This window comes from Mesoplodon mirus (genome assembly GCF_964341445.2).
Source record: "Mesoplodon mirus genome assembly, chromosome: 4".
Lineage (NCBI taxonomy): Eukaryota > Metazoa > Chordata > Mammalia > Artiodactyla > Ziphiidae > Mesoplodon > Mesoplodon mirus.
In genome coordinates, this window is record NC_138979.1 from 62,327,355 (window position 1) to 62,354,348 (window position 26,994).

The 26,994-nt window shown below is 43.2% G+C and overlaps 1 protein-coding gene across 2 annotated transcripts in view; it reads left to right on the forward strand.

The window, feature by feature from the left end:
* Positions 1–26,994, forward strand: part of BBS4 (Bardet-Biedl syndrome 4) — a 61,519-nt gene that overhangs the window by 32,378 nt on the left and 2,147 nt on the right. Inside the window, exons 3-15 of one of the 2 annotated variants that reach the window (XM_082618075.1) lie at positions 5,444–5,523; positions 7,740–7,803; positions 9,478–9,589; positions 10,573–10,645; positions 15,825–15,878; positions 17,626–17,753; positions 20,271–20,325; positions 21,295–21,363; positions 22,315–22,467; positions 22,564–22,735; positions 24,363–24,432; positions 25,041–25,182; positions 25,739–25,940. In XM_082618075.1, the coding sequence (XP_082474201.1) occupies positions 5,444–5,523; positions 7,740–7,803; positions 9,478–9,589; positions 10,573–10,645; positions 15,825–15,878; positions 17,626–17,753; positions 20,271–20,325; positions 21,295–21,363; positions 22,315–22,467; positions 22,564–22,735; positions 24,363–24,432; positions 25,041–25,182; positions 25,739–25,940 (1,374 nt within the window). The remainder of the gene's footprint in view (positions 1–5,443; positions 5,524–7,739; positions 7,804–9,477; positions 9,590–10,572; positions 10,646–15,824; positions 15,879–17,625; positions 17,754–20,270; positions 20,326–21,294; positions 21,364–22,314; positions 22,468–22,563; positions 22,736–24,362; positions 24,433–25,040; positions 25,183–25,738; positions 25,941–26,994) is intronic. The other variant, XM_082618076.1, reaches the window with a different exon arrangement.

Sequence of the window (26,994 nt, forward strand, 5' to 3'; positions counted from 1 at the left end):
TCTGCCAGTCAGGCCATTCTGTTTTCAGCTTCCTCCAGGTAACTTCAGCCTTGGATACTGGTAGCAATACATTCCCTCCCTTTTTCCTTCAGCCTAGAGGTGGTAGTGACTTGTTCCCATGCTAACCTCTGATTTGCATCACTGTTCCCTGTTGGGCCTCTCATTTCTTCCCTCACCTGTTCACTGCATTGAAGTCCTTCTGTTCTACATCCTCAAGTGGTTTCTGGGTTTCCTTGTTAGACCCTGTCTGATACAGAGCTCAAATCGATACTAATAAAAATGTCTTCCATTTACATTCTTTTCAAGATCTGTTATATCTTTTGATGTCTCAAATAATATATTGAGGTAGAAAAGTGTTATAATTCCTATTATAACATGAGGAAATTAACATTTTATTGAATGATCACTTTCCGATTTTCTGTAATTTTCCAGTGAAAATTATAGGCATGAAAATGGAGGCCCAGAGACTTAAATAACTGTCCAAGTCCCATAGAAGTCTGGTACTGAATCAAGATTGGACTTCTACGTATAAAAATTTGATGTGCTGCCTGTCTTCTGGTCCTGGAAGAGATCCTTTACCAAAGAAGGGTTCATTTACAATGTACTTACAAAAGCCTTAGTCATTTAAGAAAATTTTTCAACTAAAAATTCAAGGCACAGGAATTTTCTGCTCAACATTCATATATCCAGGATGCTTTTCACTACCATTAATCAGTTTTATGTAAAGTTTTGAGTTTTGGTTATTTCTATGAGCATTTCGTACCTAGGGCAAATTACAGGGAAGAAGAATTCTTGTGATGTCATGTTTGTTCAGTTATGGAATTGTTTAAGATATGTCTTGTGCATCCTTAGAGGAGGAAAGAAAGAGGTGTCACAAAAGAGTGGAATGGGGGCTTCCCTGGTGGCGCAGTGGTTGAGAGTCCGCCTGCTGATGCAGGGGACACGGGTTCGTGCCCCGATCCCGGAAGATCCCACATGCCGCGGAGCGGCTGGGCCCGCGAGCCATGGCCGCGGAGCCTGTGTGTCCGGAGCCTGTGCTCCGCAACGGGAGAGGCCACAGCAGTGAGAGGCCCGCGTACAGCAAAAAAAAAAAAAAAAAAAAAAAAAAAAAAAAAAAGAGTGGAATGGGGGCAGGCGAAGAGAAGGGCAAGGGCATATTGTTGCCAGGTTGCCAGCCTTCTGCCCCCACTGCCTTGGTGATGACTGAAAGGCTTTACCTTGTCTATCTCATCAGCTGGCCGCCTGACTTCCATGGTAATACAGACTCCTACTAAAGTGTAACATGGCAGATGACCACCTCGCTCTGCTGTAAAATAGAGGAGGCTCTACTTTGCACTTACATGTCTATCTTTTTTTTTTTTTTTTTTTTTTAGTTTATTTAATTTATTTATTTTTGGCTGCGCTGGGTCTTCATTGCTGTGCGTGGGCTTTCTCCAGTTGCGGTGAGCGCGGGCTACTCTTCGTTGCGGTGCGCAGGCTTCTCATTGCGGCGGCTTCTCTTGTTGTGGAGCACAGGCTCCAGGCACGCAGGCTTCGGTAGTTGCGGCACGTGGGCTCAGTAGCTGTGGCTCGCGGGCTCTAGAGCGCAGGCTCAGTAGTTGTGCTGCACGGGCTTAGTTGCTCCTCGGCATGTGGGACCTTCCCGGACCAGGACCTGTGTCCCTCACATTGGTGGGTGGATTCTTAACCACTGCGCCACCAGGGCAGCCCCATGTCTATCTTTTTCAGAGGACCTTTCAAATAGGTAATTCTCATAATACTTGTGAAAGCATATAAGAACCAGTATCCCTGTTTGTAGGGGGAATTGGAGTGAGCACTGATTTGGAATACAAGAAATTCAACTTACACATTTACAGGTAAAATTCTAACTGTAAATTCAGAATTCATAGGGATTTCTGTGGTATCCAGAATTTCCTCATTTTTGAAAATGACTAATAATAATGATGATAAAAATAACAGCAACAACAGTTAACACTTCTTTAAGGGTTAGCATGTACCAGACAGTACTTGAACCTCTTTATATGTATTGTCATTCAGTCTTCACATCTCTGTGGGGTATTTTATCCCCTGACTCTCCTATTTAAATGTGAGAAGAATATCACTAATAATGGAGATTTTATTATCATCTATCCCTTCTGCCAGCACTCTCCGAACCCGCACCCCCGACCCCTGTCCTGATTATAAGCTCCCTGAAAGCTTATAACCAGTTTTGTTTGCTCTTCTATCCCCAGTGCCTGGCATGTGGTTGGTACTCAGTGAATATTTATTGAATGAATGAATGAGTCTCTATTTTATAGATGAGGAAACTAAATTTCCCAGGACTACACAGTTAATAGGACAGTTATGGGGCACTGAAATGATTTATAAAGTCTTTGATGAGCCTAGAGTTCTTTTAGCTTTTAGACAAACTGTATCGTCAGGAGTGTGAAATGACTGTTAGGCACTTGAATTTGGTGGTGCTTTCCCTTCTTCTCACCCCTAGTACTCCATTTCATGAGCCTCTGGACCCTTGAGATACCTTACAAATCGAACATTTTTTTCCCCCATTCTTCACCCATGGAACACAAAAAGTACCTCATCTTTTATTGTAAGATTGTAATAATAGGCAAGACTCAAATTTGTATTTTATAAATTTTCTTTTAGGTTGTGGAAGCAATGATACTTAGTGATATTGTAAACTCAGAGGATTCAGTTGTCTCCTTCCCTTTACAGCAGGGGTCCCCAACCCTTGGGCCGTGGACCGGTAGTGGTCCATGGCCCATTAGGAACTGGGCCTCGCAGCAGGAGGTTAGCCGTGGGCGAGCGAGCGAAGCTTCATCTGTATTTACAGCCACTCCCCATCACTTGCATTACCACATGAGCTCCACCTCCTGTCAGATCAGCAGCAGCATTAGATTCTCATAGAAGCGGGAACCGCACTGTGAACTGCACATGCAAGGGATCTAGGTTGCGCGCTCCTTATGAGAATCTAATGCCTGATGATGATCTGAGGTGGAGCTGAGACGGTGATGCTAGCGGCTGCAAATACAGATTATCATGAGCAGAGAGGTTTGACTGCACAGAGACCATAATAAATCAATTGCTTGCAGACTCATATCAAAACCCTATCAGTGAGTGGCAAGTGAAAACATGCTCAGGGCTCCCACTGATTTCTGCATTATGGCGAGTTGTATGATTATTTCATTATGTATTACAATGTAGTAATAATAGAAATAAAATGCACAGTAAATGTAATGTGCTTGAATCATCCTGAAACCATCCCCCACCCCATCCCTCCGGTCCCTGGAAAAATTGTCTTCCATGAAACTGGTCCCTGGTGCCAAAAAGGTTGGGGACTGCTGCTTTAGAGGGTAGGTAACATTGAGGTAGGCCATACAATTGAGACTTGATCCAAGATTACATGCACACCCACTCACATCCGTCTTGTTTGTTTTTTTTTTTTAATATTTATTTAGTTAGTTATTTAATTTTGGCTGTGCCGGGTTTTAGTTGCGACATGTGGCATCTTCTTTGCAGCACGCGGGATATTTTAGTTGCAGTATGTGGGATCTTTAGTTGCGGCATGTGGACTCTTAGTTGAGGCATGCATGCAGGATCTAGTTCCCTGACTAGGGATCGAACCCGGGCCCCCTGCATTGGGAGCGTGGAGTCTTACCCACTGGACCACCAGGGGAAGTCCCTCACATCCATCTTTAAGCTTGGTGATTTGTGTGGTCTTTAGTAGGAAATTTAATTCTGGAAGTGGTTAGTTAGGCAGAACATGAACGGCTAACATCTGATGATTGTTGGGGCTTGGGAGAAGAGAAGGAAGGAGACAGAAGTCATTGAAGAATCTCACATAGGCCCTTGCTGACTAGAAGAAAGGTGGTCTCAGTCAGAGAATGTGGGTAATCAGAAGATGAAGAGTTAGTTGCTTAACATTTTATCTTTTTTTTCTTTCTTCCAGTATATAAAATCACATCCATACTTTCTGTCATAATTTCACTTCACAGATTCTGTTGCTGTTCCCTATTCTTGGGAAAGAGTAAGCAGCATTCTTAATTTTTGTGTTCCTGCAATGTTAATTCTGGGTCACAGTAAGCTTTTTTTCCTTCCTGTCATACTATGGACATATAAGTCTTGGGTTTTCTGTTGATATATTGCCTAAGGTTCTGGAACAGAGTGATTACAAATGATTACAAATCATTTCCCTTTCTTCCCCTGCTATACCCTTTCTTTTACATTTTTAAAAATCAGGGAGTACCCTGGTGGTCCAGTGGTTGACTCCATGCTGCCACTGCAGGGGGTGTGGGTTCCATCTCTGGTCGGGGACTAAGATCCAACGTGCTGCGTGGTGTGGCCAACAAAAAGAAAATGATCATTAAAACAAAACAAAACAAAACAGGGCTTCCCTGGTGGCGCAGTGGTTGAGAGTCCACCTGCCGATGCAGGGGACATGGGTTCGTGCCCCGGTCTGGGAAGATCCCACATGCCGCGGAGCGGCTGGGCCCATGAGCCATGGCTGCTGAGCCTGCGCGTCCGGAGCCTGTGCTTCGCAACGGGAGAGGCCATAACAATGAGAGGCCCACATACCGCAAAAAACAAACAAACAAACAGGGATTACCTCAAGCATGTATTAAAATGCATAAAAAAATACAAACATCTGTGTACTTACAGGACAGATTTAATAAATAAATACACTTAGCCATGTATACTTTAGAGCTTTTAATTGTTTTGATAAATAAAGCATTTAACAGTTGAAATCTCCTTTTTACTGCTTCCTAATTCTACTCTTCCCTCTCCCTTCCTTGAGGTCACCACTGTTCTGAGGTTGGTGTGAATACTTGTCCTCCTTTTTACCATAGAAAAATAATTTCTTAATGAATTTTTACCTGTATTTTAATTGAATTCGAAGGGATAGTAACTCAGGGTTTCTGTATCATGAATCATTTTCAGTGGCTCAAATATTTTTCTCCTTGTTGACTTCTCATTCCTGGGCAACAGTATAATGTTTCACATTTGAGCTATTGCTAAGACTGTGTTTAGCTGTTTTGGGTCCTCTGATCTATCAGATGTGATATTAACTATGGTATGTATATTTTGTTAGTAACACTCCTGAAATATCCTTTGGAAAGTCATCTTATTCACGTTCTAAAACCAGGGAGAGAGAGAGAGGAAAAGAGGGAAAGAATGATTCTGTTTTTCTCTTCAGGCAAGTTATCAGTTGAGAAACTGACATTATAAATGACCAAAACTGAACAGAAGTATATATTCAATGTGTAATAGTAGGACAAGTATCCCTTAATTTAATAATCCACACATTTTTGAGGCACTGTATTCTGATCCAGCAGCATGAAGAATTTCATGTGATATTACAGTATGCTTGTGGTTAGTTGAGGACAATGCTCAAGGAGAAAACCTAACAATGACTGTGTTGTTTGTTTTGTCAAAATACGCTCCCCAGCTCCAGAGTTTCCTGTTTTGGAGAAGAAGAACTGGTTGATACATCTCCACTATATCCGGAAGGATTATGAAGCATGCAAGGTGAGAGGCCAGTGATAGAGAACATGAGAGGCAGGCTTTGGTTAGGCAACTAACTGTGTCTGTCACTCAGAGTTTGTGTGACAGTTTAGCTCTCACTAAAAATGTATGACATCTCATTTCTCTGCATTTTGTGTATTGGTTAGCTTTTGCTATGATAATGCTGCTTAAGAAGCAACCTCAAAATATCAGCGGCCTCTAACAACAGATACTTATTACTCATGGGCCTTCAGATTGGCTGTAGGTTGGCTGGGTTTGACCACAGGCTGTGGGTCAGGTTCAAGTGTGCTCCATGTGTCTTCTCATTTCAAGACCAGGCTGAAGGAGCAGCCACTCTCTGGGACTTGTTGGTCTCATGGTGGAGAGCAGATGTTCAATATGGCATAGTATTTAACTGTTTGATCTCTGGATAGGTGAAAAAAGGCATTTCATTGAGTTTTATAATTCTCTTATTATGGTGAGCTTGGTCCTTTATATATTTTAAAACCATTTGTATTTTCTCTAAGCTGTATCTTTGGTAACTTACTATATACGTTACATACTTGCTGGCAGAGAATAGTATCATCATGCAAAATATATCCCTGGTATTCTCGTTTTTTGGCATTCGGAGCTTTATAATGCTTTTAAGGTTGTAGTTTTTATACCTGTGACATTTGTACCTATGACAATGTAAAGAACTAGCAATGTTCCAGTATGGATCTTGAAAGATTTTTTTTTCATCTGTGATATTATCCTTTTCTTATTTCCCTTTTCCTTTATTGACCACTTTCTCTGTTTCCTTTTTTTTTTGTCTTCTCTTCTTTTGCTTTTTTCTTAAGAGTTGGGGCTATTTCTAGGTTCTGTCCTTGACTCCTTTCTCTGCTCATTCCACACACTTCTTCCTGATCTTAGAGATGCGTACTGAATGCTTCCCAGGCATTTCAAATTCATCTTTTCTGTAGCTGAATTTATCTTCTTCTTTCCAAACCTATTCCTCCTCCTGTTCTCTGTCTTGGGGATAGGTACCATCATTCACCCAGCTGTCTGTGTCAGAATCCTCTGACCCACTTTCCCTAATATAATATAGATAATCATCAAGTTCTGGAGATCTTTCTCTTACTATCTCAAGACATTGTCCACTTCCCCCCCACCCCACGCCTTAGTTAATCCTTGTCATTTTTATTTACATTAACCACAAGAGTTCTTAGGCCAACATTGCCTCTAATCTTGCCTCCTTTCCATCTATTTCCACAATGTTCCAAAAATGGAGCAAATAGAATCTGGTTACTTCCCACTTAAAATTTATCACGATTTTCCCATTGCTCTCGACCTTTTTTAGCATGGCATTTGAAGCCCTTCTCTCTCTGACTCTCTGGGCCACCTCAGCTTTTCTCCCATCCCTTGCTAACACGGGATTTGAAACTGTTTACCCTGGAAAGCCTTCCCTGATTCTCCAGGTTAGAATCAGGTGATTGCCCTCTGAGCTGTATAGCTCCCTGGTCTTAGCCCATCATAGGACAAAGGTAGAGCCTGTACTTTGCTCATCAGAGAGCTCCTAGCATCTATAATGGTGCATGGAAATCTTTTCATAGTTTTCTTAGCCTGCCTAGTTAGAATGTAGATAGGAGTTGGTGAACTTTTTCTGTAAGGGGCCAGATGGTAAATATTTTAGGCTTTGCAGGCCACAGATAGTCTCTGTCTCATATACTTCATCTTCTCTTATTTATTTTTATTTTTTTATTTTTTTGTGGTACGCGGGCCTCTCACTGCCGTGGCCTCTCCAGTTGCGGAGCACAGGCTCCGGACGCACAGGCCCAGCGGCCATGGCTCACGGGCCCAGCCGCTCCGTGGCATGCGGGATCCTCCCGGACCGGGGCACGAACCTGCGTCCCCTGCATCGGCAGGCGGACTCCCAACCGCTGCGCCACCAGGGAAGCCCCTCTTATTTTTTAATAACCCTTTAAAAATAAAAAAAAACACTCTTAGCTTGAGACCTGTACAAAAATAGGCTGTGTGGGTCGGATTTGGTCTGTGGGCTGTACTTTGCTGACCCCTGTTCTAGAATAAGCAATCATAACAAGAGTTGAAAATTTTTTAAAAATCTGAATGAACTACTTTATTAGTCATCATTAAGTATCGTAGATTTCTTACATGTACTCCTTGTCCATGTTTACCTTTTCTTAAAAACACTTGAAGATACTTAACCACTTAATCAGAAGTATTGTTTCTTTCTTTTTCAGGATGTTATCAAAGAACAGCTTCAGGAGACTCAGGGGTTATGTGAATATGCTATCTATGTCCAAGGTAAGACATATATTTCTTCTCTTGCCAGAGAAATGCACACTCTGCCTAGGTTCTGGAAAAAGAGCAAACAACTTACGAAATACTTAAATTCAAGTAAATGTTCCACAAATCTCTTATTCAATATTACTGTTTTTTGAAATCAGAACATGATTATTGTGCTGGATTTGACCTCAGAAGTGACTAGTTCTCTTAAAAAACCTTGCTACTATCCTTCACCCCTATTCTAGTTTCCGGCTAGTGTTTTTCAGAACAGTTGTTAGGGTCCCCGCCTCATGCAGCAGTTTCAGGTCCAGAAGAGGCTTTTGGAAGGGTTCCTTGTAGTCAAGCTAAAAGAGGTGAGGAAAAGCTTGAGGATTTTTTGTAAGGTGAGTCAGGATGAAGGGAAGAAGCCTAGAGGTATACAGGATAAAACAGAGAATAAATGAAATTCATCAGAGATCAAGTATAGGAACCACTGACTGGAATTTTACTCTGTAGTGCCCAAAGTAGCATCCTTAGTTTTCCCAGGAACTATCTTTTTGACTCTTTGATGTAAATGAATGGTTTTGTTTACCACTCATTGCATTTGTAGTCTTCAGATTAATATATAATTTTCTGACATAATTGGTAAGATATTGACATATCTAGGACATAATGGCAAATAATGCTCTTTTTAAAAATAAATTGTTTATTTTTATTTTTGGCTATGTTGGGTTGTTGTTGCTGTGTGCGGGCTTTCTCTAGTTGTGGCGAGCAGGGGCTACTCTTCGTTGTGGTGCGTGGGCTTCCCATTGCAGTGGCTTCTCTTGTTGCAGAGTGTGGGCTCTAGGCGCGCGGGCTTCAGTAGTTGTGGTGCATGGGCTCAGTAGTTGTGGCTTGCAGGCTCTTGAGCGCAGGCTCAATAGTTGTGGTGCATGGGCATAGTTACTCCGCAGCAGCATGTGGGATCTTCCTGGGCCAAGGCTCGAACCCGTGTCCCCTGCATTGGCAGGTAGATTCTTAACTACTGCACCACCAGGGAAGCCCAAATAATGCTCTTTTATTCCCAATATCACAAGTTCCAAACTTATAGTGCCTGGTAGTAGTTAAGCATGTAAATTCTTCTGAAAAATGGTTGATTCTGATTGGTTGCTATACTGAAAACCAAGTCTGAAATATTACTGCATTCTTTGCCAGCATCTCCTTGTTGGACTTGAGTTATTGATTGCACTTGCCCCATTTGGGTGTACTCTGAAAACTGTCAGGTGGATATCGGAATTATCATGATAAATAGAGCATCTGATGAGGAGCTATAAGAATGTTCTTGGGAGATGCATGAGGGAAGGGATGTGGGAACAGATGTATATGTATGACTGATTCACTTTGTTATAAAGCAGAAACTAATAAAAAAAAAGAATGTTCTTATAGTGAAGAGTTTGTGGGATAATTTACAAGGCACCCGATTATCTGCGTGGTGGAAGCTGGGAGTGGAGGAATAGGTAGATTCCAGATACCTTAAAAAAACGTTTTAGCTCATCAACAACTTTGCTGCTTGTTTCAATCCATCTGAAGTCATATCTGATTGTATTAGAGACAATTATCCAAAGGATTTCTTTGATATGATTTCCTACCTCCCTCTTCTCCAATTTTTCAGATGTCAGGCTCCATTCTTCCTAGAACATGATTTTATTTTCTGTGTTTTCTCTTTCTTGGCAGCATTGATATTTCGCCTGGAAGGAAATATCCAAGAATCCCTAGAACTCTTTCAGAAGTGCGCTGTTCTCAGCCCTCAGTCTGCTGATAACCTCAAGCAGGTGGCCAGATCTTTGTGAGTATTGGCAGCCTGGAGGCCCTAGGGCACTGACAGAGAACAATGTAAAGTGCATTCTCAGGCTGGAGCTGCTTCTGGCAGCCGGATACATAGAGGGAGGGTTGCTTAATGGGTATAATAGATTCACTCTGAAGAGTGTGGATTAATTTTGAAATTTGAGAAAATGAGATAACTAGTGTAAAGGAACTGAGTATTTCAAACACTGTATATTCTAGTTTGATGGGGGAACACCGATAATGTTTCTCATATAAATAGGAACATTTTGTGCCTCAAGTACCCTAATCGTATTGGCAGCCCATGGAATTTTTCTCACCTACTGTTCCAACACTTGGCATAATACTAGATACACAGTAGGTTTTTAGTAAGAGTTTGTTGAGTGAGTGCCTTGAAGGTTCCTAGATGCAGGCAACCTCCATTGTCTTCATAAGCTGTTAAGTACTAATAGCTTTACTACTCCAGAGTAGTAAAGTGTTCTGGGGAGTTCCCACTCTCACTTTCTTACCTACGTTGTCATTCATAACCTGCACTGTCTTTGCATAGAGGCTGATTTTCCCCTGTGTCTCCAGAATGATGATCCAGTATCAAGGAAAGAGACTTAGTTTGGGAGAGAAGGGCCTGTCCCTAATAATAGATCATGATGAAAAATTGTGGCAGTTTTTGTTTAACGTGGTAATTAGTTTGGCTTGTTTCTTTTTTGGTCTACATTTGTAGTGTATTGTAGAAAATAAATTACAGAAGACTTCCACTAAAATTGGTGTAGAATAGGCCCAAGGCCTTGGAACCAACTCTGTCCCTACCACGAGAGCTTCTGCTGTTGGTGTGCAGCAGCCGCACTGGCTAAACCAGTACAGCCAGCTTACAGGGAAGAGGCGTCCGAATTCTCTGCTGGCTGGAGCATGAGTCAGATGTGGGCCTGGTGGGGTTATAGTCTCGTAAAAGCTTTGTGTTAATAATCACAGGAAATGTGTTTCTTCCCTTAGATTTCTATTGGGAAAACATAAAGCTGCCACTGAAGTATACAATGAAGCAGCTAAACTTAACCAGAAAGACTGGGTGAGTAGGGAACCGTGTTATTAGTGACATGCTAATGGCTCCAGTTATCGTATGGCTGTCTTTTGTTATTACTGAATTCTTACATGCCCAAACTGTCTTCACTTTATCCTCACGCTTGATCGATGATTTGGCTGGGTATAAGATCAAAAATCATGTTTCCTCGTAACTCAGCAGACATTGCTGCCTAGTTTTCTGGCTGTCAGTGTTGTTGATGAGCAGTCTGTTACCAGTCTGGTTCTTGTTGATAACCCCACTTTCCTCTCTAGAAGCTTTGAGGATTTTCTATCATTGGAGTTCTGAAATGTCAGTAATAGTTGTCTAGACGTGTTTCTTTTCTCTTTTATCCCCCTTATCTGTGGACATTCAGTTGGCTCTTTCACTTGGAAGACCCTTGCCTTTCTTCGGGTCAGCAAGGTTTTTTTTTTTTTTTTTTTCTTTTGAGTAGTTCTTTGATTATTTTTTCCTCTCTGTTGTCTCTTTGTATCAGTTAGGGATTGTGTGTAACTGCAACAAAACATTTTATTAAACATTGGCTTTATAAATTAGGAGTTTATTTTTTTCTTATGAAACAAGAAATCCAGGTAAGTAGTTGCCGACATTGATTTGGTGGTCCAACGATGTCAATGCTGAGGCTTTTTCTTCATGGTTACAAGATGACTGCTGCAGCTCTAACATCACATCGTCATTCTAGGTAGGGAGAAAGAGGAAGCAACAAAGAGAAAAGGACATAACCTTCATCAAGGAAGTATAATTTTCCCAGAAATCCCCAACAGACTTTCACTTACATCACACCAACTACCCCTTTTGTAAGGAAGGTTGGGAAATATATTGTCACTCTAAACAAAATTAGGGTTCTGTTGGTAAGGTAAACAGAGAGAGTGAATGTTAGGTAAATAACTAGCAGCATTTGCCACACTGTTTTCTACTCTATCAGACGTGTTCTGTACCTGTTCTACTTGTCTCCTAACTTGCTTCTCATATTTTCTACCTCCTTGTCTTTGCTGTACATTAAGAGACATTTCCTCAGTCTTATCTTCCAGATCATCACTTCTGTTTTTAGCTATATTCACATTCTGTTATTTAGCCTACCTGTTCAATATTTTTTATTTCAGTAATTGTATTTTTAATTTCTAAGAACTTTGTCTTTTCTTGAAGCAGCCTCTCTATGTCTCTGACCCTTTGAAGTTCTGTTCTGCTTTCCACAATTATCTTTTTCTTCCTCTGTTTTGGTTCTTCTTTTTCATGCTATTGGTTTTTTCAGAATATCTGATGATTCTTAGAAAGACATATCTAAGAGTGAAGGATTAGATTGATTAGTAGAAAGAGCTAGCATGGGTTTTCCCTGCAGTTCTTATGGCACTATCATTATTATTTTTTTAAAAAAATATTTATTCATTTGGTTGCACTGGGTCTTACTTGCGGCAGGCGGGCTCCTTAGTTGCAGCTTGCTAGCTCCTTAGTTGCAGCACGTGGCCTCCTTAGTTGTGGCATGCGAACTCTTAGTTGCGGCATGCACGTGGGATCTAGTTCCCTGACCAGGGGTCAAACCCCAGCCCCCTGCATTGGGAGTGTGGAGTCTTAACCACTGTGCCACCAGGGAAGTCCCACAGCACTATTATTTTTGTCAGTCACTTTTCTTCTGCAGGTCTAAAGACTGAGATGTTTACGTCTTTATGCCATTGAGTATTTTATAGCCAAAGGCCAAAGTAAAGCTACAGATAAAGGAAAATTGAGTTGCCGTTTCATTCACTTAGTCCTTCTTTCAACAAATGAACGTCTGTGTGCCAGGCACTGGGCTGCAGATGCAAAGATGGATTGATTGGTGGTTTATGGGACAATCAACTAGAATAGGAAATACAGGAAGGAAGAGGAGCAAGTTTTGGGAGAGGGTGATGATAACAAATCAGAGTTAAGTCCTGTCTTTTAGAAGATTATGGACATGATGAATTGTACCTTCTGGTAGGATATCTAAATTGAGATGATCAAATACATGGCCGGATATAGAAATCTGAAACTCAAGTGTTCTGGGCTACAGATACACATTTTGGAGTCAGCAACTTAAAGGTGATAATTAAAACAATGAAATTGGATGAGCTCACTCTGCAGTGAGCTGAGGATGGAATCCTGGAAAAAACAGTTTGAAGGGCTGAGCTGAAGAGAAAATGAGCCCATAGATGGAGACAGAGAGGAAGTGAGACAGGAGAGCTCAGGGACAGGACAGGGGAAATGGAGAATGTCTTTCAGTTTGTCCAGTTGGTTGAAAGAGCTCATTTGGTATTACTGACTCACCTGGGATAACCAGTCCATTGGTGCCAGTAGAGGTGGTCATTCCCCAAACAGCCACTCTCTGCCCTACATGCTTCATGAGTGCCTGTGGCCTGTAGCAAACCTTGTAGCCCTACTTCCTTCGACTCATCAGGGTATTCCACAGTCTGGCCGCAGCAGGGGAATAATAATTCCTCCCGCCATGATCTCATTTGACTTGTGGAACAGCTGTTAAGTAGGGAGAATTTCCCGTATTGATAGATGAGGAAGCTGAGGCTTTGGGAGATGGAGTGACTTGCTGAAGGGCACACAGTGAGGTAGTGGCAGAACCAGAGCCAGAATTCAGGCCTAGAATCTAGGATTCCTCACTTTAGGCCTGTGATCTTTCCACTGTACCAATTGCCCTTGCAGGATGTCTGCTGCATCTTCTCACCCCATGAAAGACAGGATTTAACTCTGATTTGTTCTAGTTTCCTTTTCAAATTTCAAAAATTTTCTTGGTTGTCAGTTTGTTTAAGGCATATTGCTACTGCTTTCTCAAATAATATCTATGAGAAATGATTTAAAAAGGTTACGGGTTAGTTACCTTCCAGTACATTTAAAGGACAAGTAGGGCTACATTTCTCCTCTCCAGCTCCCTGTGTATATTCTTATAGGGTGATGAAGTGGAAGGTATACAAGTTTTATTTGAAAAAAAATTTTTTTTTGGCTGAGCTGGGTCTTCGTTGCTGCTTGTGGGCTTTCTCTAGTTTTGGCGAGCGGGGGCTACTCTTTGTTGCGGTGCGTGGGCTTCTCATTGCAGTGGCTTCTTTTGTTGTGGAGCACGGGCTCTAGGTGCACAGGTTTCAGTAATTGCAGCATGTGGGCTCAGTAGTTGCGGCATGTGGGCCCCAGAGCACGCAGGCTTCAGTAGTTGTGGCACATGGGCTCAGTAGTTGCGGCTTGTGGGCTCTAGAACATGGGCTCAGTGGTTGTGGCGCATGGGCTTAGCTGCCCTGCGGCATGTGGGATCTTTCCAGACCAGGGATCGAACCCCTGTCCCCTGCACTGGCAGGTGGATTATTAACCACTGGACCACCAGGGAAGTCTGGTATACAAGTTTTAGAGACAGGCCTGAGTTCAAATCCCAGTGCTTTGCAATGTGTGGAAATTATTTGGATTATGACTTTTTAAAAATAAATGTATGTATGCATGCATGCATGCATGCTGAGCCAGGTCTTAGTTGCGGCATATGGGATCTTTGTTGTGGCATGCGGACTCTTAGTTGCAGCATGCATGTGGGATCTAGTTCCCTGACCAGGGATCGAACCCTGGCCCCCTGCATTGGGAGTGCCGAGTCTTACCCACTGGACCACCAGGGAAGTCCCTCGATCGTGATTGAAGAAAAAAAAATTTTTTTGTAATGTGAGACATTCATCAGAAATTTGAACATGATTCAGTATCAGCAGTTACTAATTTTTTTTCAAGTATGATAATGGTATTGTGGGTAGCTTAAAAAAAGAGAGATCTCATCCTTTAGAAATACATACTGAAATATTTGTGGATAAAATGTGATACTATCTGGTATTTGCTTACAAAAGTAGTGTGGGAGAGATGGGGGGGTATGGATTGGATGATTGTTGGAGCAGGATGACGAGTACATGGTGATTCCGTCTATATATGGTTGAAATTCTTTAAGATTTAGAACTAAGAAAAGAAAATCCCAGTGCTGACACTTTTTGACCTAAGTTAGGCAAACTACTTAACTTCTCTGAGCTTCCATTTTCTTACCTCTGAAATCAGAATAGTTATATTATGTTACAGATTTGCTGGGAAAATTAAAGTAATGTATATGAAAAACATCTGGCATAGAATCACTGATTGCTATTTTGTTGTTGTTATGTTAGGGAACTTGGAAAACATTAAACCAGTTGTTGTCTCTGAGCCCTATAAGGTTCATGTTTCTTCTGAGAGGGACACTTCTGGGTCTGAATGTGCTTCTCCACCTCCCCACTACTAACAAGATGGTCCTTACTGTTTCCCAGGAGCAGTTTTCTCACCCTTGCATTTTCCTTTCTCTAAAGCTGCCTTAAATAAAGGGAGGTTATAAGGGCGTTCGAGAGATTTTACAGAACACACAAGGTCAGGAAATACAGATTGGTCTTGCGGTGAACTAGAACTGGAAAGATGTCAGCAACCAAGGTAGCTGCTCTGCATTTCTTCTGCTTGATTTATTTTCTTTCTGTAGATCAGAGGTTGGCAAATTTTTTTTTGTAAAGGGCAGGTTAGTAAATATTTTAAGCTTTGTGGATTTATACAGTCTTTGTTGCAGCTACTTGACTCTGAAGTTCTAGTGTGAAAGAACTGTAGATGATACATAACAAGCGGTTGTGGCTGTGTTCCAGTACAACTTGATTTGCAGAAAAAAGCAGAGGATGGATTTAGCCCGTGGGCCAGAGTTTGCTGACCTGTGCTGTAGTCTTCTGAAGATCGGCTCCAGTTACATCTGTGTATTCCATACTAGTGGCCTCCAGATGGCGCTGTCAGTCCCCAAGTCCATACCACCTAGTGAATTCCTAGATTCCTAGGAAAAGGACTCTGACACACACACACACCTCCTTAGGGCTGGAGAAGGGGCTGTGGTAGTCTCTTCTGAGAAGAGGGGACAAAGCTGTTCAGTGAGCAGCTCTTAGAGAAAAAAGGTGTAGGAATGGGCTGGGCATGCACCCCAAGGTACTAAATAGACCCAGGAAGATCACTGGTTTGTTCTGCTTTTATCTCTTATAATCTGTTTAAGATTCAAGTAAAAAATTAACCATAGTGCATGTTTTAAAGTTTAAATTTTGCCAAGCAATAATAATCTCTAGACGCCTGTTGTTTCACTCTATAGTTACTGTGGAACTTAGTAAGTTGTTTTCCTTTCTTTTGTGTGTAGGAGATCTGTCATAACCTAGGAGTTTGCTACATTTACCTGAAACAGTTGGACAAGGTAATTTATAGAAATGGTGGTGGTGGCTGAGCGGTTGGCTGGGGATTTCACTGAGGGTACGCTTGTTACAGAGGTGCCATTGCTCATTTTGTATTATTCCTACTGCTTGCCAAGATTCTTAGAAGTAAAAATTGAAACTGCCATATACATTTATCCCCATTTTTATTCTCGTTTGTCACTAGTCATGTTTTTTTTTTCTGCTTTTAACAAGAAAGTGACAAATTCTAGAAATATTATTAGGGAATGGCAATCTAATTGCTTTCTTCCTCTCTTCTTATTTTCCACCCCCTAGTTTAATTTTCCAGAATGGAAACACAAATGTTCAATAAAATTTAGATATCAAAAAGTGGACCTGTAAGTCTTAAAAGTGTAATTATGACCTTGTGAGCTATCTTATGCTCCAGTGGCAACTGATTTTAGTTTTTAAGGTCATTGGAAATGAATTTTTAATCTTAAATAGATTTGATTTCTGAGAGTTTGTTTTTAAGGTTATTTTCCGCGTGAGATTTTGATGTTTCATTTTTATATTTCATTGTGATTAGGCTGTAGTGCCTAAGGCTCTTACATCAGATAAAACATTTGCGCTTACCCTGGTACTCAGTAAGGGAAAAAATGTATATATCTTAATTGAGGGATAGACCAAATTATAGAGAACTCTAAAAGTTAATGATAGTGGGGTTGGGTAGAGTTTCCTTCATAAAGCTCCCACTTAGTGATTATGAAGTTTTATTCTCCTTTCTCCAGTGCTGACAGGACTGAGAATCTGAATTAGTTGATACCCATTTGACAGTGTTTAATATATATCAATTTGTAAACTGATGCAACCTAGTCAGTCCCTCAGGGGTATGAAAAAAAACCTGTACATCAGCAGTTGAGGTATGAGAATAACTTTTGCTCTTGTGAGATATATAAAAATAAATAATACCTATATCTATGTAAATAAAATATACATATTTAGTGGGTCCCTTAGGTTTTCTGGGCAGATCTAGATCTTCAGTGTTACATATTTGGTTAGGAGCTTTCTCTCTTCAGAGGATATTTCAAGTAAGTACATATCTATTCACAGGATTATTCTGAGCCCAGGGAGAGGTGGAATTGGTTTTTGGTCAGACCTGTATGGAGGAGAAGCATTATATTTAGATTTTACTATAAAGCCTACAGGCTAAGCAAATACAGTACCTGACATTTATAGAAATACTTGTTGAATCAGTGAAGGACTAAACGAAGCCCTTTTCATCATCTACGAGGACATAAGCTCTTGTGTTAGCTCTGGTATACTAGTACCTAGAGCAACAGGCACTTGATGAATACATGTTGAATGAATAAATGAGGATTCATTCATTCATCAAAATATTGGTGAGGAAAATGAGGTCCACCCTGGGGAAGGGTGTGCATTTGGTCAGCGGTGCAGCTGGGGTCGAGTTTGGGGCAGACCATGATATCCCTTTTGACTTACGAAATATGAGTCATGGGTGTGAATATCAAAAAGCAGAAAACACTCAAAAAGTTTCATCATCTGTACAAGCCTCCCAAGTGGCTCTAGAGGCAGACACTCCATGTTGCCAGCTGTCCTGTGAGCAAGCACGGTTTGGGTATGTTTTAGTTTTTTGGGTAATGGGGCATTTGCTGAAATGTGATATTCCTACATTATTAGTATAGCAGGAGCTCTGTCTTTACATTAGCCATACAGGGTCATTGTCCTTTCACGGTAGTGATCTGGTTCTCTTTACTCTGTCAATCTTGTTAGGCACAAGACCAGTTGCACAATGCCCTACACCTTAACAGGCATGATCTGACTTACATAATGCTGGGCAAGATCCACTTGCTGGAGGGAGACTTGGACAAGGCCATCGAAATCTACAAGAAAGCAGTGGAGTAAGTGTGTCTGTTCCTTTAGAGCAGCGAGAAACTAAAACAAAAATGGGAGTAGACATGAACTCCCAAGTCTAAGAGAGAACACGTGTGACTGGTTACACATTGTGAGTTGTAGGAGCCAGAGTTACTGTTAAGCTAAGGTTTAGAGCTCCCGATGGTTTAAGTAAGGAAGACAGACATGTTTCTTCCTCACCCATCAGTGTAGCTGGTCTAGCCTAGGTGGGCAGCTTTGCTCCACAAGATCAGTCTGGGATCCAGGTTCCTTCCATGTTCCTTCCTCATCATTCCTTAGGTTGTTGCCTTCACCTGCATGGTTGCAGCTGACTTACTGTAGCATCTGTGCTCCAGGCTGTGGTCGGGGGACGTGGTATAGGAAGCTAAGTACTGAATAAGTAGGAAGTTGCACACATCATTCCTGCTGACATTCTGTGGTTCGAAATTAGTGAGGTGGCCACATCTAGCTGCAAGGGAGTTGGCCAGATGTGCTTAGGAGGAAGGAGAGAGATTTTAGAGTCAGCTGGCAGTCTGCCATTGTGGTTTTAAACTTTATAAAAGATCTTGTGTTTCAGGATATTAGGGAGAGAAATCTCCTGATTGAGTAATAAAGATCTGGCCTTATTAGCCCGAGACCAATATCATGCTTTTGAAAACTATCATTAGGGTCAGCCAAATCCCCCTTGAAACCGTAACTGCCTGGCTTTCCCAGTGTGGTGTTCTGTGTTTCTTTTCTAGGGACACGTGCTATCCTGTCTTTTCTGTCTGGGGTCTTGGGTTTGTTTTAAGTGGGAGAGCTGTAGCAAAATGCTGTAGTGTCTCATTTGTTTGGTCAGTTAATAGAATGCCTCATCTCTGGTTTAAGGCCACAAAGCCTGTTACTCCTGATAATTAGACTTTGAACTAAACTTAGATTTCTATTAATTTTGTTAATTACCTTTGTCTTCTACCATGATAGTAACTTTTCTGGTTATAGTAGTCATAAGACTGCTTTTGGAATTTTCTTCAACCATATTTTATATCTGAAAAGACATAAAAATCCTTTGGTTTGTTAAGCTACAAAAGAGACTTCTGTCATCAAGAGGCTGTTTATATGGACAAGTAGGAAGGAGGCCATGTAGCGTTATGTTGAAGTCTCTTTGGTGCTGGGTGGAAGCTTTGACCCCTGACCCCTGCATTCTGTAAGTTGGCTCTTTGAGCTCATTAGCTCACATAAATTACATTAGCTCACACATTCTTCTAGTGGCTGGTCAAGGACTTAAGTCACTGAAATTCTCAAAGGAGAAGAGAGGTCAGCTGAGCATTTGGAGCCTCACTGAGATTATAGAAACCATTGTTTATGACCCGCAGCTTTGGAGAGAGTAGTCATGTTTTGGTGGGGGGATGGACACCCACCAGAATCATGGAAGTTACTTACTTGCTTTGGGGGAGGAAATGATCAGGATGGGTATTTATGGCAGAAAGTGAAGGGTGAATACTCAGTTGAACTGAGTAAGCTCTGTCTGGCCAGCTCAGGCTTCCCCGGGCTGGGGCTTTGGCCCCTGTGGTTCTGGTCTCCCCATAGGTAACCAGCACCCTACCTCATTCCTTAGAAACAGGAGACACTGTTCTTCACCTTCTGTCATTTTCACTGTTGAAGCTGTCTAGTGATTCCTGTAGTCAGATCATGTGAGCTCAGTGTTGCTTTCGTTTTGTGACAAAGGCAAATGTCATTGAGGGATTGGAAAGGCAGATAATCTTTTACTTAAGCCGGTGTTTACTCCACAAAGCCAACAGCTAATTCTTTCCTAGAGCGGGTATGTGTCTTCCTTCTTTAGTTTGGCTGTTTAGTATGGCTTTTTGTTTAATGTGGAGAGCAGAGCATTAGGGGCCTTGGGATCCTAAATCACGTGGGAAATTATGCTGGCTGGCATTGAGTGCAGTGAGAACAGGGGAAAAAAATCTCACAAGAGGGAAAGGGCTAAAACCGTGTGTGTTCTAGACTAACTTGGTTTACAGGGCATTATTCTTGAATTCTATCAGTGTAATCAAGACAGTGGCACAAAATGTCCCGTAGGTTCTTTCTAAGGACTTTGGCCCTAAGAAAACGTCCTGAGAAAGGAGTCTGGGTTCCAAGTCCCATTCTTTTTTTTGCGGTACGCAGGCCTCTCACTGTCGTGGCCTCTCCCGTTGCGGAGCACAGGCTCCGGATGCGCAGGCTCAGCGGCCATGGCTCACGGGCCCAGCCGCGGGATCCTCCTGGACCGGGGCACGAACCCGTGTCCCCTGCATCAGCAGGCGGACTCTCAACCACTGTGCCACCAGGGAGGCCCCCAAGTCCCATTCTTTCTTGCTGAGCAATCCTCCCTGTAGCCAGGGTTGAGGTGACCTACTTTGAAGGACATTCCCAAATCCCTTCGAGGGCTCCCACGGGAAGTGGGAGGTGCAGTGGTGTCTCAGGCAGTGCACAAGGGTGAGTTACTGTGTGTATCTTAGTGTCTCTCATACACATCTTGTTCCCCTCTGAGCATCTCTGTGTTGCAGGTTCTCACCAGAAAATACAGACCTTCTCACAGCTTTAGGATTACTCTACCTCCAGGTAGGAGGGATTCTTTGCTCATCCATGCATTGACGTTAGAAGTGCTTTTGGGCGTGTGTGTGTTGTGGTTTTCCTGCATTTTTACTTTAACACAACTTACTAAAGGCCATAAGAAGGACATGAACTTTACTCTCTGCATTTGATATTCTTTGTCTGCTAAAGGAATTAACTTAATTTTCAGCATTCAAATCAGAAGCAAATAAATCTGTTTGAGCCTAGTGCAATTATAATTCTGATCCAACCAAGGCAAGAACACATACGAGAAATAACTGGGATCAGAGGGGCTGGCATTTTGTGGTGGGAGGAGAAGCTGTGGTACCGCTAGGGCTTTGGGGCAAAGGCCATTTCTGTTGTTCCTTCTTCCCAGCCACGTCCTCTAGAAAAGAGAGAAGGCAAAGCACTGTCTAGATCCCCTCCACGTTCCCGAGTATGGGTGGGATTCTCTTGGCCCCATCGCTGTTCTGTGTCTGCCTGAGGCCCTGGGACCCAGGGATCCCTCAGGGCTTCTCCCTGCCCCCCACACCCCGTCGATGCCCCAGGTTCCCCTCTTAGCTGATCCTGCCTCCAGCCCTGCATCTGTGGTAGCCTTTTCGTTTGTTTCCGTTTTCTTTCAAAGGAGCTTAACCCTGGGCCTTCCCGGGCTCTGGCTTGGGAGGCTGGCCCCAGGGGAAATGCGGCGAACCAGCCCATTTCCTGCCAAGAGGCCTTGGGTGGAACAGCGCTAGTGTGGATGAGGCTGTTCCTGGCAAACAGCTACTTTGACCTTATTAGGGGACAAATCAACGAAATAGTAGGGAAAACAAACGTGGGGATCTTAATTTCCTTTTTTAAGAACCCGGTATCTGTAGCTCTTTTTCTGTCCGAAGAACCCGGAAAAGTCAGGGTGTGTCTGATGAGGGTGTGGTTGGCCAGTCTCCTTAACTACCGTCCCCTGCAATGTAATTCTCTGGCTTTTGCTTTTTCCCCAAGCTCGGCATTTACCAGAAGGCATTTGAACATCTTGGAAATGCACTGACTTACGACCCCACCAACTACAAGGTATTGCAGGCTGTCAAACCCAAGAGCCTTCACACAGATGGTCCCACCACTCCTAGAGGTGATCTGGCCCTAGAAAGCGTTCTGTATATCTGAGAAAGTACTTTTTCCTTAGAAAAGTTATAAATAAACGTGGCTCTCATTTGAAAATACTGTAAAGTGTCTTATCTTCTAAAAGAGCACGTTTGTTATACTGGGCCTGTTAACTTGTGCAGAAAGCAAAACTGTAGTGCAGGTGAAGTTCTATATGTTACTTAGGAAATTGGCAGAGCCTCTGTAACTACTGTCTGCTGAAATGACTTGATTCCTGAGGAATCTGAGATTACAACTCTTGTCCAGATACGACTTTGGGGAGGAGGAGATCATCATGTGGATATGTTATCACTGAGGGAGATGCAGCAAAACCGGCTGTTAACAGTACAGACTCAGTCCTATCTTGGAAGTCGTATTAGCCTGACTTAGCACCCCACCTTAACCCTTTTCCTTAGAGACATGAAAAGCTTGATCAGTGAAGCCTAAGGCTGACTCACCCTCTGCCCTGTGGCAGAAGGAGCTGCACCTTTAGTGGCCAAAGACAGGTGCACCTGAGTTGTCTAGAGCACTTGGTATACCAAGTAGGGGCTGTAGGGAACAGGTTAAAGGTGCTTTTTACTTACAGGGCCCTGATACTCTGAAATAGTGACTCCCCTGGCCACCAGTAGGAAAGAAATAAGCTGGGTAAAGTCAGTGACTTTTCTGTATTACGCCGAAGAGAGCCAGTATGGGGTGCGGGAGTGTTCTTCATGAGCGTTTGTTCCAATAGCTTGGATATAGTATACAGGTCCCTGGAAGAAGGTTTTCAGTCTCACCAGTGCTGATGGGCCTGCTGAGTATCTGTACTCAGGAAGGCTACTTCACTGCAGCAGCCTTTTGGGAATGACTGAATTACCAACTTTCCACATCCCATGTTTTCAGGCCATCTTGGCAGCAGGCAGCATGATGCAGACCCATGGGGAATTTGATGTTGCCCTCACCAAATACAGAATTGTAGCTTGTGCTGTTCCAGAAAGTCCTCCACTCTGGAATAACATTGGAATGTGTTTCTTTGGCAAGAAGAAATACGTGGCAGTGAGTGTCTCCTCATTTTCCTGGTTTGTGTTCAGTTACTGGTTCTGCCAGCTTGCCCCACCCAGCCTCTCACTGAGTGCCTGCTCTCTCCTCCAGGCTATCAGCTGCCTGAAACGAGCCAACTACTTGGCACCCTTCGACTGGAAGATTCTGTATAATTTGGGCCTTGTCCACTTGACTATGCAGCAGTATGCATCAGCCTTCCATTTTCTCAGTGCAGCCATCAACTTCCAGCCAAAGATGGGGGAGCTCTACATGCTCTTGGCTGGTAAGAGACATTTGTGTGAAGAACCCCTTTCGCATTCTGTACTCAGGGAAAAATGAATTAGAATCATAGGAGGCCAGTGGTTAAATGTCCCCCAGAAGCCATTCCCTTGCAGATCCCATAGGAATCTGGATTACTGTCCTAGAGTTTGAAGAAATATGAAAGAAAAAGATGACAAAGCACCTTGTTGCTTCTCACTTAGGGGAATTTCACTCAGAGACCAGCAGGTTCAATCAGGTTCGTCTCTAGTTCATCTTTTAAACGGTGGTTTTCCCGTGACAGTTCATGTACTGAATCCAGCCAAGCTCCAGTTATCATCAGGTGTTAAGATCTTGGGCTGTAGGTGGGGTCCTGCCTCTACTACTTACGAGCTCTGTCTCATAGGGTTGATGAAAGGGTTACGTGATCAGACGCAGTGACTGTTCACTGCTGGTTCTGCTGTCATTATGTAATTAGTCTATTATTGTTGTTGCTAGTACAGTATAAAAGTACTGACTAAATATTCTTTCTGGGGGACACTTCTCCTTATACTAAAGTTAAGAAATGTATACCTAAAAGCAGTTTCCATGTTCTCATGGACAGTAGTCTTCAGGCGTCTTTTTGGGTTTTGTTTGTTTGTTTGTTTTGGTCATTACTGTGAGGTTCTGATTTATAAGAGAAAGGTTGCAAAAGCCAATTGAGTGGTGGTTACTTGGGGGCTATCTGAATACAAAGATAGTCCAGTCATAATGGGATACAGGAATGTAAACAAATAGCTGTACCGGATGGCATAAGCAGCAATTCTAACTTCGCAAAGTAGAGATGGTCTTCACACTGAGTTGTGAAAAGATAAGCTGGAATTCAGTAGTACAGAATGGCTGAGAAGTCCCTGAGTAAAGGCATGCAGCCATGAAACTGCAGGTCCCAGGCCATCAGTGGGCAATGGCGTTGTAGCACGTGGTGGGAGATGAGTCAGGAGAGGTAGTCTGGCGTCAGAGTGTGGAGGACCATTGAGTACAGCACAGGGACTGCACCCTTGATCCCAGAGGCTCTGTCTTTCCCAACTGTGTTCCTAGGTCTCCTCTTGCGTCTGGTAGAAGTAAGTGAACAGCTGGGGAGGTGGAGCACGCGCAGGGCTTCCAGAGCAGCTCTCCTGTTGTTTGTGTTATAGGTCAGGCTTTCAGAAAACACCGATTTAAAAAGGGAGCGTGTTCTGTTGTTAAACAAAAGTTTAAAGGTACGGTTATGGGTGCTGGAGAGCAGTGAGCATGTGAGTATTCCTGAGTAGGCCAGTGGCGCGGTCAGATTTGTCTCAGCGAGATACCTGGCAGCCTGCGCTGTGGCAAGCAGGACAGTGCCCTCGGGGAGCAAAACGGAAGGCCTGGCACGACTAAACCAGGGCAGTGTCACCAAAGAAGCTGTAAAAAATGGAATTCATGGAACCCGGCCGCTGACTAACTGTGGAGAGGGGACCGTTGAACAAGATGATACCTGGAATCCAAGCTGGGTGGCTGCGCAGACGGTGGTGCCAGGAGCTGGGCGGGCACCGCAGGAGTTAGTTAGGTTTGGCGGCTGAACGAACTGCCGTCTTGAAACATTGCCTTTGTTTTCTCCGCTGGGCTCTTCAGCCACTGCACTCTCTTCGTTGCAGTGGCTCTGACCAATCTGGAAGACACAGAGAATGCCAGGAGAGCCTACGCAGAAGCAGTCCGCCTGGATAAGTATGCCGCCCTGTCGGGAACGCTGCTGGGAGGGCTGGGCGCCGCAGAGCCGCGAGGTGGCGCCACGGCCCCGGCATTGCCGAGCCAGCCCAGCTGCTCGCTCCCCGTGCCTCTGTGCACAGCGGGCCTCTGTGCTGAAGAACGTGGCTCCTGAGCACCAAGTGGCTCCGCAGGGCCCGACGCTGACTCTTTCTGAGAAAACATTTCCAGCCCTTAGTAGTCAGGAGGCCAGAGAACATGAGAGCTGGCACTGGGCTTGGGCTGTTGATAGCTGTGGGCTCGCTGGAATGTCACATGGGACTCTGGGCTCAGAATAAATCCTGGGATTTATTCCACTGGCCTCTGTTAGGCAGCAGGGTAGGGACCTGTTTTTCATCTCTTTTGAGGGCTGAGATGTCAGGCTTGGTCCCAGTACTTGCTTTGCTGGTTGGGCAGTTAATTCCCTGATTCTTCTCCAAAGGTCCACACAACGCGTGTGTGCCCCACCTTGCTGTGGAGTGGAGCTGTCTGTACTTAGCCAGTTTTGTTTTTGTGCAGTGAGAAGGATCTCTAAATGACCATGTGTTGCTAAGCCCCAGCTCCATAAGAATCGCTGTCTGTTTGCACAGGTGTAACCCTTTGGTAAACCTGAACTATGCTGTGCTGCTGTACAACCAGGGAGAGGAAAGGGGCGCCCTGGCCCAGTACCAGGAGATGGAGAAGAAAGTCAACCTACTCAAGGACAGCAGCTCTCTGGAATTTGACCCGGAGGTAAGTCTTCGCTCCTAGGAGTCATAAGCAAGCTGTCACAAGACTTTTGAATCAAGCCCAAATAACCCAAATATAAGGTATTATATAGGCTCGTGCCTGTTTTGGCTTAGACGTTCCTAGTGGCATGAATTCTTCAATTAAGAACAGCTTGAGAAGAAACTTTCCTGGAAGAAAATAATAAGAGGAAATTCAGGCTTACTGAGTTATATCTATTATTGATAGACCTCAGCTCAAATGAGTTGTATTATGTCTCTTTGTAGCTTCCTCCCATTCTCCTCACATAGGAAAGGCAGGAATTTAGTCCAACAGTGCACCAAACTTGAATTGTTGGGTTTGAGAGCCTTTAAAGAACTCCCTTGCCATCCACTCAGGGCAATATGGTCTCTGCTGTTGGAGAATGATTTCTTTGCAGTAAGTGTTTCCTCCCTCAAACGCTAGTACAGCAGACACTATTTCAGCTAATCCCCACCTGCCCACTGAAGACCTGGGATAAGGCTTGTCTCTGCCGGTCAGACCTGTGACTCTTTTTTTTTTTTCCTTCCCACTTGGGCACAAGATGGTGGAGATGGCCCAGAAGTTGGGAGCTGCTCTCCAGGTCGGGGAGGCACTGGTCTGGACTAAACCAGTTAAAGATCCCAAATCAAAGCAGCGGACCACTTCAACCAGTAAAGCCGCCAGTTTCCAGCAGCCTCTGGGTTCTAATCAAGCTCTAGGACAGGCAATGTCTTCAGCAGCCGCATATAGGAAGCTCCCCTCAGGTAGGAAGCTACACACAGCTATATGAAGACCTATGGGTACAAGCCACATGTGCCTGCAAAGAGATTACGGCTTTGAATGAGGCTTGTGCTTTTCAGACTCAGGACACATCCAATGTAGTGCTGCCTAGAAGGGGAAAAAAGCTCAAGGGTGGCCAGACTCTCACTTGTTTCCTTAAGGCAATTTGTGTAAAAGGTAACAGCTACTGGCAGGCTTACCTGGATGTCAGTACACTGGGTCTTTACAATATTCAGGTTTAGAAATACATTGCAGCACCTTTCGTTATGTAGTCTCGCTTTAATTCTCACTGCCTTATCATAAGTCAGCATGGTGCAGGTAATTAAACATTTCTTTTATAAGGTCATTGAAGGCAGACTTGACTGTTGCTTTATTTCTTCAGTTATGGTCTTCCTTCACAGCTGCCCAGGTATGCCACAGTCCCACCAGTCTCAGAAAATATGGGGTTTCATACACAAAAATAAGCTCAAAATGGATTAAAGGCCTAAATGTAAGGCCAGAAACTATCAAACTCTTAGAGGAAAACATAGGCAGAACACTCTATGACATAAATCACAGCAAGATCCTTTTGGACCCACCTCCTAGAGAAATGGAAATAAAAACAAAAATAAACAAATGGGACCTAATGAAACTTCAAAGCTTTTGCACAGCAAAGGAAACCATAAACAAGACCAAAAGACAACCCTCAGAATGGGAGAAAATATTTGCAAATGAAGCAACTGACAAAGGATTAATCTCCAAAATTTATAAGCAGCTCATGCAGCTCAATGGCAAAAAAACAAACAACCCAATCCAAAAATGGGCAGAAGACCTAAATAGACATTTCTCCAAAGAAGATATACAGATTGCCAACAAACACATGAAAGAATGCTCAACATCACTAATCATTAGAGAAATGCAAATCAAAACTACAATGAGATATCATCTCACACTAGTCAGAATGGCCATCATCACAAAATCTAGAAACAATAAATGCTGGAGAGGGTGTGGAGAAAAGGGAACACTCTTGCACTGCTGGTGGGAATGTGAATTGGTACA